Below are 12,500 nucleotides of genomic sequence, written 5' to 3'. Positions count from 1 at the left end.
GCAGAGGCTGATGTAGTAAACAGTGTGCAGTGCTGCTGAGGTGGTTTCTAAAAGCTGTCTGTTACTGAGGTGGGATGGTAAGATGATGATGGAGAGAACACTGTACTGTATCTTAGCTGACTAGGTGAGGTGATAGTGTGTCTGAAGACCTGTATTAGCAGTAAGTGTGTGATAAAGGTGTGTGTTGCCGGTGCAGGTGAGGTGGTCTGTGAGCCTCCCAACAACAAGCTGGACAGGTTCTGTGGTCTTCTGTGCTGGAGAGACTGTAAATACCCCCTGAGCAACCACAACATGTTACTACGAGGCTGTGTCCTCCGCAACACAGAGACCTGCTACGGACTGGTCATCTTTGCAGGTTGGTCCTTCTCTGTGTGTGTGTGTGTGTGTGTGTGTGTGTTACACACGCCTCTATGAAGAGGGAACGCAACACCCTGCTACAACTCAACTCTCCGTGAAGTGAAAGAGGTATGGGACTGTAGGTGCGAGTAAGGATGACAAAAGGCAGAGAATTTACCGTTTACTAGGAATTTATGCCTTCACACGGTAATATGGGGAAAAGGGGCTGGACTGAACCAAAGCAAAGAAAGTAAATATCAAAGCCCCCTCTCCTACCTTACCTGCCTACCCACTACTTACCTAACTTAGCACCACCTGGTGCCCTAACCAAAATACAGGGGGTGGTCCGCCCAGGTCTTACCTAGTGTGCCTAGACGGGATATACTACGGGTATATGTATGCCCGCGGGCCTCTTGCCTAAACACTCCCTAGGTGCCTTCCCTTTCCCCCCTGGGAACAAATGAAACAGAATATTAAACAATTTCACAAACAAACTGAGAAACACAGGACATCAAATAAGCTCTATCTGACTGAGCAACAAACTAACACAGAACATACCAAAGCTGCTCCCAGCAACAACTAACACAGTAAATAACCCACAGCCATCAGCATCCTCTCTCAGCAATCATCTCCCAGCAATGATATTTTCTGCAATGATCTCTCTTCTGAACAGAACACTGGCTTTTATATAGCTTCAGATGAGTCTAATCGGATACAGCTGTAACTTGACGAGGGGGCGGGGTCAGCTCCAATAATCAATGGGGCTGACCAATCAGCTGCTTGGGGAGAATTCAGGAAGCCATCTTCTGAAACACATACACTCAAATACAAACTACAACACAGAAACTGGGGAACGTAACACGCTCACCACAAAAAAATGCAAACATACAGTTTGCAATAACAAAAACCATATTGCATCCCCAGTTACTAAACCCGTGATAGAGCGTCGGCAACCACATTCACCGAGCCCTTCACATAGGCTATCTGTACATTATATCCTTGTACAATCAGAGCCCACCGCATAAGGCGGCGGTTCTGATTGTACATTTGCTTCAAGAACACCAAAGGATTATGGTCCGTGAAGACCATCACAGGCAAGGCACTGGATCCCACATATACCTCAAAGAACGGTAAGGCAAGCAATAAAGCCAGCGTCTCTTGTTCAATTGTGGAGTACCTTGACTGATACGAGTTGAACTTACGGGAGAAAAAACTGACGGGCCGATCCACTCCATCTTCATCTTCCTGTAAGAGAACCGCACCCACCCCCACTATACTAGCGTCTACCTCCAACTTAAAAGGTTTGTCAAAGTTGGGGGCGGCAAGCACTGGGGCACTACAAAGTAGCGCTTTAGCGGACTCAAAAGCATAGTTACAGTCCTTGGACCACTTAAATGGTACCTTGGGACTAAGCAGAGATGAAAGAGGAGCTACTACCGTCGAGAAATTCTTACAGAACGTACGATAGTACCCTACCATCCCCAGGAATCTGCGCAACTGGCGGCGAGTCATGGGAGCAGGAAAAGCAACAATTGCTTCCACTTTGCCAGTTACTGGGCGCACTTGAGTGTGTGTGTGAGCGTGAGTGTGTTTGTGAGTGAGTGAGTGAGTGAGTGAGTGAGTGAGTGAGTGAGTGAGTGAGTGAGTGAGTGAGTGAGTGAGTGAGTGAGTGAGTGAGTGAGTGAGTGAGTGAGTGAGTGAGTGAGTGAGTGAGTGAGTGAGTGAGTGAGTGTGTGTGTGTGTGTGTGTGTGTGTGTGTGTGTGTGTGTGTGTGTGTGTGTGTGTTTGTCTAACCAATGCCTCTTTCTATATCTCTCTAACCAGGCCCAGACACCAAGCTGATGCAGAATAGTGGTCGCACCAAGTTCAAACGCACAAGCATCGACCGCCTCATGAACACACTGGTGCTCTGGGTAGGAGACCCCACACCTCCCCTTCTTTTTGGCCATACGTGTTTAACATGTACTTCTAATATAAAACAAGACTAGAAATGGCCTTCTGGTTTCTCCAGAAACTGTACTTTTCTAGTTAAGTTTGACATTTTGAAATAAAAATAAGGTACATACATTTTGACATAAGTCTAATCTTTACCCTCTCTCCCTCCCTACCTCTCTCTCCCCTCTCTCCCTACCTCTCTCTCCCCTCTCTTCCCCCCTTTCTCCCCTTCTCTCCCCCTCTCTCTCTCCCCTCTTTCTCCCTCCCTCTCTCTACCCTCTCTCTCCCCTCCCTCCCTCTCTCTCCCCTCTCTTCCCCCCTTTCTCCCCTTCTCTCCCCCTCTCTCTCTCCCCTCTTTCTCCCTCCCTCTCCCCCCTCTTTCTCCCTCCCTCTCACCCCTCCCTCTCCCCCCTCTCTCTCCCCTCTCTTCCCCCCTTTCTCCCCTTCTCTCCCCCTCTCTCTCTCCCCTCTTTCTCCCTCCCTCTCCCCCCTCTTTCTCCCTCCCTCTCACCCCTCCCTCTCCCCCCTCTCTCTCCCCTCTCTTCCCCCCTTTCTCCCCTTCTCTCCCCCCCTCTCTCTCCCCTCTTTCTCCCTCCCTCTCCCCCCTCTTTCTCCCTCCCTCTCACCCCTCCCTCTCCCCCCTCTCTCTCCCCTCTCTTCCCCCCTTTCTCCCCTTCTCTCCCCCTCTCTCTCTCCCCTCTTTCTCCCATCTCTTCCCCCCTTTCTCCCCTTCTCACGCCTCTCTCCCCCCTCTCTCTCCCCTCTCTCTCCCCTTTCTCCCTCCTCTCTCTCCCCATCCCAGATCTTTGGCTTCATGGTGTGTATGGGTGTGATCCTGGCTGTGGGGAACGCTGTGTGGGAGAGAGAGGTGGGTTCTCTGTTCCAGAGTTACCTGGCCTGGGACCTGCCTGTAGACAACTTCCTATTCTCTGCTTTCCTCTCCTTCTGGTCCTACGTCATCATTCTCAACACCGTGGTGCCCATCTCACTCTACGTCAGGTCAGGAATACTTTATGTCAGGTTATAAGCCCTCTATGTCAGGTAATAACATCTCTATGTCAGGTAATAAAACCTCTATGACCCTTTAAGTCAAGGGAGATGAGTGACAGTGACAGTCAAGATGCTTCATAAGTACTTTACTTTCTGTGGATTCTGGAACAAGTTAGTATTTCAATCCAAGACTGATGTTAGTGTCTGGTACTGACCCACCCGTACTGATAACTGACTTACTAAGGGCTGTTGTTTTTTGGTTTCTTTATGTGTTAGTGTCTTTGTCTGTTAGTCTGTTGTGTGTTTTTGTATGTTTTGTGTGGGCTGCAATCTATCTGCAATCCCAAACAAGTTAGAGGCCTTCCTGTTGAATTATCATCATTTTTATTTTTTATTTCCCCTCCCTCCCTCCCTTTCCCCTCCCTTTGTCTCTCTCCAGTGTGGAGGTGATTAGGCTGGGTCATAGTTACTTTATAAACTGGGACAGGAAGATGTTCTGTCCACAGTGTAACACAGCAGCTGAAGCCAGGACTACCACTCTCAACGAGGAACTGGGACAGGTGAGGAACATCCTCCACCCTACTGTTGTTCATCTACACTAGATCCTTGTATCTCTGTGTTGGAGAATGTTAGCCTAAAAGCCTGTGGTGTGTCTGGATGTAGATTCAGTATGTCTGTGGTATCTTGATAACCCCCCTCCCCCCCCCCCCCCCATTGAAACAGGTGGAGTACATCTTCAGTGACAAGACAGGAACTCTCACTCAGAACATCATGAGCTTCAGCAAGTGCTCTATCAATGGACATGCCTATGGTGGGTATACTACACTATATACTACACTGTATACTACACTATATACTACACTATATACTACACTATATACTACTATATACTACACTCTATACTACACTATATATGACACTATATACTACTATATACTACACTCTATACTACACTCTATACTACACTATATACTACTATATACTACACTTTATACTACACTATATATGACACTATATACTACTATATACTACACTCTATACTACACTCTATACTGCACTCTATACTACACTATATACTACTATATACTACACGCTATACTACACTATATATGACACTATATACTACTATATACTACACTCTATACTACACTATATATGACACTATATACTACTATATACTACACTCTATACTACACTCTATACTACACTATATACTACTATATACTACACTCTATACTACACTATATATGACACTATATACTACTATATACTACACTCTATACTACACTCTATACTACACTATATACTACTATATACTACACTCTATACTACACTATATATGACACTATATACTACTATATACTACACTCTATACTACACTATATATGACACTATATACTACACTATATACTACTATATACTACACTATAAACTACACTATATACTACCATCTATCAGATTTAAGGTGGGTATACTACATTATATACTACAGTCTATCAGATTTAAGGTGGGTATACTACATATATGCTACAGTCTATCAGATTTAAGGTGAGTATACTACATATATACTACAGTATATCAGATTTAAGGTGGGTGTAATACACAATATACCACAGTCTATCAGATTTAAGGTGAGTATACTACATATATACTAGTCTTATCAGATTTTTAAAAAAACTGATACAAATACACCTTATGGAACAGCAAGGACTGTGAAGGGTCACACACACAGGTACAAACACATACAACATACACACTATACACACATCATACATACTATACACACAACTTAGACACTATATACACACGTACACAGTATACACACATACACTCTATACACACACGTACACCTGGATTGTGTGTAGTTGTAGAGTAGTGGCATGAGGGCACACGCTTAATGTGGTGTGAAATCTGTTGTTAAATGTATTTTAATGTTTAAAAATTGTATTATAATGTATATTACTGCCTTAATATTTGCTGGACCCCAGGAAGAGTAGCTGCTGCCTTTAGCAGGCATTAATGGGGATCCATAATAAACCCCAGGAAGAGTAGCTGCTGCCCTGGCAGGCAATAATGGGGATCCATAATACACCCCAGGAAGAGTAGCTGCTGTCTAATGGGGATCCATAATAAACCCCAGGAAGAGTAGCTGCTGCCTTTAGCAGGCACTAATGGGGATCCATAATAAACCCCAGGAAGAGTAGTTGCTGCCCTGGCAGGCACTAATGGGGATCCATAATAAACCCCAGGAAGAGTAGCTGCTGCCTTTAGCAGGCATTAATGGGGATCCATAATAAACCCCAGGAAGAGTAGTTGCTGCCTTGGCAGGCAATAATGGGGATCCATAATACACCCCAGGAAGAGTAGCTGCTGTCTAATGGGGATCCATAATAAACCCCAGGAAGAGTAGCTGCTGCCTTTAGCAGGCACTAATGGGGATCCATAATAAACCCCAGGAAGAGTAGCTGCTGCCTTTAGCAGGCACTAATGGGGATCCATAATAAACCCCAGGAAGAGTAGCTGCTGCCTTTAGCAGGCACTAATGGGGATCCATAATAAACCCCAGGAAGAGTAGCTGCTGCCTTTAGCAGGCACTAATGGGGATCCATAATAAACCCCAGGAAGAGTAGCTGCTGCCTTTAGCAGGCACTAATGGGGATCCATAATAAACCCCAGGAAGAGTAGCTGCTGCCTTTAGCAGGCATTAATGGGGATCCATAATAAACCCCAGGAAGAGTAGCTGCTGCCTTTAGCAGGCACTAATGGGGATCCATAATAAACCCCAGGAAGAGTAGCTGCTGCCTTTAGCAGGCACTAATGGGGATCCATAATAAACCCCAGGAAGAGTAGCTGCTGCCTTGGCAGGAACTAATGGGGATTCTTAATAAATACAAATAGAAAAACACACACACACACAAATCAGATCAAAACAGCACTGTCCTGTTCCCCCAGTCAATGTTGTAGACATCCTTGTGGTGCTGGGTAACTCTGAGTCTAAGTGTGAGTGTGTTCTATTGTCAGGTGAGGTGATCGACCCGTTGGGAGCACAGCTAAAGGTGAGCAGGCTAACGTAAGACTAACAGTATGACTAACAACACAGCATACTGTTCAGCTTGCTCTCTGTGGCAATGACATCACTCTGGCACTGTGCACTTTGCTCTTTAACCATAGGTGAATACAAAGCATAGTTTCTAACGGTGAATACTACAACTGTCCTCCTTCCTCTCTTCCCCCCTTCTCTGTCTCCCCTTCTCTCTCTCCTCTTCTCTCTTTCTAGAGGTTAGACTTCTCCTCCTTCAACCCCCTGGCGGACCCTGACTTCTGTTACTATGACAACGGTCTGCTGAAGTCGGTGAAGCTGGGAGACCTTCACAGCCACGAGTTCTTCCGGCTGCTATCCCTCTGTCACACCGTCATGAGTGAGGAGAAGAAGGAGGGTGAGAGATAGCAGGAGGGAGGGATGGAAGGAGAGGGAGGGTGAGAGAGCGATAGAGGGAGGGATGGAAGGAGAAGGAGGGTGAGAGATGGGTAGAGGGAAAGAGAGATGGGAGATGAGGAGAAATAATTTGCTTTATTAATTAACTTGTAATTATAGTCCATGTTTTTAAAGCTGCAACATGTAACTTTTTGGGCAACCAAGTTCACATAGAAATGTGAGATATGAATCTGCTCATTGAAAGAAGAAAGTCTATGTGTGCTATATTTATGCTTCCCGTTCTTAAGTTTTGTTTTGTTTTGTACACCAGCTTTAAACACCTGAAAATACTATACTGAACAAAAATATAAACGCAACAATTACAACTATTTTACTGAGTTATAGTTCATATAAGAAAATCAGTCAATTGAAATAAATTCATTAAGCCCTAATTTATGGATTTCACATAACTGGGCAGGGGTGCAGCCTTGGGTGGGCCTGACAGGACATAGGCCCACCCACTTGGGAGACTGGCCCACCCACAGGGGAGCAAGGCCCAGCAAATCAGAATGAGTTTTTCCCCACAAAAGGGCTTTATTACAGACAGAAAATCAGCTGTCCAGATATCTGGTCTCAGACGATCTCGCAGGTGAAGAAGCCGGATGTGGAGGTCCTGGGCTGGCGTGGTTACACGTGGTCTGCAGTTGTGTGGCCGGTTGGATGTACTTCCAAATTATAAAACGATGTTGGAGGCTGCTTATGGTAGAGAAATTAACATACAATTCTCTGGCAACCGCTCTGGTGGACATTCCTGCAGTCAGCATGCCAATTGCACGCTCCCTCAAAACTTGAGATGTGTTGTGTGACAAAACTGCACATTTTAGAGTGGCCAATTATTGTCCCGAGCACATGGTGCACCTCTCTAATGATCACCCTGTTTAATCAGCTTCTTGATATGTGACACCTGTCAGGTGGATGGATTATCTTGGCGAAGGAGAAATTCTTACTAACAGGAATGTAAACAAATTGATGCACAACATTTGAGAGAAATAAGCTTTTTATGAGTATGGAACATTTCTGGGATCTTTTATTTCAGCTCATCAAGCATGGGACCAACACTTTACATGTTGTGTTTATATTTTTGTTCAGTGTATATTTTTGGTTGTTTAAAATATATTTCAAAGCGGTTTAGATGGTACAATGATTCTCTACACTATGCATTGCTTGTTTTGTCACAAACTGAAATTAGGTGAACCATGAAATGGTGGAGTGGTTTTTGCATAGTACATCTTAAAAGCATGTTGTATTTTGTGTTCACCTACATGTATAGAATGTGTTTAATAGATACTGTATTCTCTGTCTCCCTCTCTCACCTCTCTTTCTCTCTCTCTCTCTCTCTCTCTCTCTCTCTCACTATCTCTCTCTCTCTCTCTCTCTCTCTCTCTCTCTCCCTCCCCCATTGCTCTCTCTCTCCCCCATTGCTCTCTCTCTCTCTCACTCCCCCACTCTGCCCCCTCTAGGAGAGTTGATGTATAAGGCTCAGTCTCCAGATGAGGGTGCGTTGGTGACAGCAGCCAGGAACTTTGGTTTTGTGTTCCGGTCTAGAACCCCTGGTACTGTCACTGTGACAGAGCTGGGCCGACCCGTCACATACACACTGCTGGCCATCCTCGACTTCAACAACATCCGCAAGAGGATGTCCGTTATAGGTATACGCATGCATGCATACGCACTCACACAAGCACGCACACACCTTGACATACAGTAGACACACACACACGCTCACCAAACACACCTTGACATACAGTAGACACACACACACGCTCACCAAACACACCTTGACATACAGTAGACACACACACACGCTCACCAAACACACCTTGACATACAGTAGACACACACACACGCTCACCAACACACCTTGACATACAGTAGACACACACACGCTCACCAAACACACCTTGACATACAGTAGACACACACACACGCTCACCAAACACACCTTGACATACAGTAGACACACACACACTCACCAAACACACCTTGACGTACAGTAGACACACACACGCTCACCAAACACACCTTGACATACAGTAGACACACACACGCTCACCAAACACACCTTGACGTACAGTAGACACACACACGCTCACCAAACACACCTTGACGTACAGTAGACACACACACACTCACCAAACACACCTTGACGTACAGTAGACACATACACGCTCACCAAACACACCTTGACGTACAGTAGACACACACACGCTCACCAAACACACCTTGACATACAGTAGACACACACACGCTCACCAAACACACCTTGACATACAGTAGACACACACACGCTCACCAAACACACCTTGACATACAGTAGACACACACACGCTCACAAAACACACCTTGACGTACAGTAGACACACACACGCTCACCAAACACACCTTGACATACAGTAGACACACACACGCTCACCAAACACACCTTGACGTACAGTAGACACACACACGCTCACCAAACACACCTTGACGTACAGTAGACACACACACACTCACCAAACACACCTTGACGTACAGTAGACACATACACGCTCACCAAACACACCTTGACGTACAGTAGACACACACACGCTCACCAAACACACCTTGACATACAGTAGACACACACACGCTCACCAAACACACCTTGACATACAGTAGACACACACACGCTCACCAAACACACCTTGACATACAGTAGACACACACACGCTCACAAAACACACCTTGACATACAGTAGACACACACACACTCACCAAACACACCTTGACATACAGTAGACACACACACGCTCACCAAACACACCTTGACATACAGTAGACACACACACGCTCACCAAACACACCTTGACGTACAGTAGACACACACACACTCACCAAACACACCTTGACGTACAGTAGACACATACACGCTCACCAAACACACCTTGACATACAGTAGACACACACACACTCACCAAACACACCTTGACGTACAGTAGACACACACACGCTCACCAAACACACCTTGACATACAGTAGACACACACACGCTCACCAAACACACCTTGACGTACAGTAGACACACACACGCTCACCAAACACACCTTGACATACAGTAGACACACACACACTCACCAAACACACCTTGACATACAGTAGACACACACACGCTCACCAAACACACCTTGACATACAGTAGACACACACACGCTCACCAAACACACCTTGACGTACAGTAGACACACACACACTCACCAAACACACCTTGACGTACAGTAGACACATACACGCTCACCAAACACACCTTGACATACAGTAGACACACACACACTCACCAAACACACCTTGACGTACAGTAGACACACACACGCTCACCAAACACACCTTGACATACAGTAGACACACACACGCTCACCAAACACACCTTGACGTACAGTAGACACACACACGCTCACCAAACACACCTTGACGTACAGTAGACACACACACACTCACCAAACACACCTTGACGTACAGTAGACACATACACGCTCACCAAACACACCTTGACGTACAGTAGACACACACACGCTCACCAAACACACCTTGACATACAGTAGACACACACACGCTCACCAAACACACCTTGACATACAGTAGACACACACACGCTCACCAAACACACCTTGACATACAGTAGACACACACACGCTCACCAAACACACCTTGACATACAGTAGACACACACACACTCACCAAACACACCTTGACATACAGTAGACACACACACACTCACCAAACACACCTTGACATACAGTAGACACACACACACTCACCAAACACACCTTGACATACAGTAGACACACACACACTCACCAAACACACCTTGACGTACAGTAGACACACACACACTCACCAAACACACCTTGACATACAGTAGACACACACACACTCACCAAACACACCTTGACATACAGTAGACACACACACACTCACCAAACACACCTTGACGTACAGTAGACACACACACGCTCACCAAACACACCTTGACATACAGTAGACACATACACGCTCACCAAACACACCTTGACGTACAGTAGACACACACACACTCACCAAACACACCTTGACATACAGTAGACACATACACTCTCACCAAACACACCTTGACGTACAGTAGACACACACACACTCACCAAACACACCTTGACATACAGTAGACACACACACACTCACCAAACACACCTTGACGTACAGTAGACACACACACACTCACCAAACACACCTTGACATACAGTAGACACACACACACTCACCAAACACACCTTGACATACAGTAGACACACACACACTCACCAAACACACCTTGACGTACAGTAGACACACACACGCTCACCAAACACACCTTGACATACAGTAGACACATACACGCTCACCAAACACACCTTGACGTACAGTAGACACACACACACTCACCAAACACACCTTGACATACAGTAGACACATACACTCTCACCAAACACACCTTGACGTACAGTAGACACACACACGCTCACCAAACACACCTTGACGTACAGTAGACACACACACACTCACCAAACACACCTTGACGTACAGTAGACACACACACGCTCACCAAACACACCTTGACATACAGTAGACACATACACGCTCACCAAACACACCTTGACGTACAGTAGACACATACACGCTCACCAAACACACCTTGACATACAGTAGACACATACACGCTCACCAAACACACCTTGACATACAGTAGACACACACACGCTCACCAAACACACCTTGACATACAGTAGACACACACGCTCACCAAACACACCTTGACATACAGTAGACACACACGCTCACCAAACACACCTTGACATACAGTAGACACACACGCTCACCAAACACACCTTGACATACAGTAGACACACACGCTCACCAAACACACCTTGACATACAGTAGACACACACACGCTCACCAAACACACCTTGACATACAGTAGACACACACACGCTCACCAAACACACCTTGACATACAGTAGACACACACACGCTCACCAAACACACCTTGACGTACAGTAGACACACACACGCTCACCAAACACACCTTGACATACAATAGACACACACACGCTCACCAAACACACCTTGACATACAGTAGACACACACACGCTCACCAAACACACCTTGACGTAGTGCACTTCAGCAACTTACGCAAGAGCAAAATAAAAAAATAACGGGAAAATATTTTTGTATAAAACATACTGTACAACAATATAAATCTATGACATTAAAATACCTATTTACTCTGTTCCATCTGACTGCGCAATCCACTGTCTCTTCAGCCCAGCCAGGCAATTTATAAACTTGATCTCCACTATAAAAAGCATCTAGACATTATCTCACATTTCTTTTAGACTAACATTTAGTTAGTGTGTCTGCAGTGCGTAACCCAGATCATATTAAAGTATGTCTCTGTCTGCAGTGCGTAACCCAGGTCATATTAAAGTATGTCTCTGTCTGCAGTGCGTAACCCCGGTCATATTAAAGTATCTCTCTGTCTGCAGTGTGTAACCCAGATCATATTAAAGTATGTCTCTGTCTGCAGTGCGTAACCCAGATCATATTAAAGTATGTCTGTCTCTGCAGTGCGTAACCCAGATCATATTAAAGTATGTCTCTGTCTGCAGTGCGTAACCCAGATCATATTAAAGTATGTCTCTGTCTGCAGTGCGTAACCCAGATCATATTAAAGTATGTCTGTCTCTGCAGTGCGTAACCCAGATCATATTAAAGTATGTCTCTGTCTGCAGTGC

The 12,500-nt window shown here is 45.5% G+C and overlaps 1 protein-coding gene across 1 annotated transcript in view; it reads left to right on the top strand.

Moving 5' to 3' along the window:
- The window catches only part of LOC120047298 (phospholipid-transporting ATPase ID-like), a 44,280-nt gene that overhangs the window by 12,778 nt on the left and 19,002 nt on the right, over nucleotides 1-12,500 (top strand). The window contains exons 5-13 of the mRNA XM_038992823.1: nucleotides 197-355; nucleotides 2,161-2,249; nucleotides 3,074-3,270; nucleotides 3,701-3,821; nucleotides 3,985-4,072; nucleotides 6,283-6,317; nucleotides 6,539-6,698; nucleotides 8,197-8,385; nucleotides 12,498-12,500. The exon at nucleotides 12,498-12,500 is cut by the window's right edge and continues 113 nt beyond it. Coding sequence (XP_038848751.1) covers nucleotides 197-355; nucleotides 2,161-2,249; nucleotides 3,074-3,270; nucleotides 3,701-3,821; nucleotides 3,985-4,072; nucleotides 6,283-6,317; nucleotides 6,539-6,698; nucleotides 8,197-8,385; nucleotides 12,498-12,500 — 1,041 coding nt within the window. The remainder of the gene's footprint in view (nucleotides 1-196; nucleotides 356-2,160; nucleotides 2,250-3,073; nucleotides 3,271-3,700; nucleotides 3,822-3,984; nucleotides 4,073-6,282; nucleotides 6,318-6,538; nucleotides 6,699-8,196; nucleotides 8,386-12,497) is intronic.

This window comes from Salvelinus namaycush, chromosome 5 (genome assembly GCF_016432855.1).
Source record: "Salvelinus namaycush isolate Seneca chromosome 5, SaNama_1.0, whole genome shotgun sequence".
In the NCBI taxonomy this organism is placed as follows: domain Eukaryota; kingdom Metazoa; phylum Chordata; class Actinopteri; order Salmoniformes; family Salmonidae; genus Salvelinus; species Salvelinus namaycush.
This window is presented reverse-complemented; position numbering and strand designations above follow the sequence as displayed.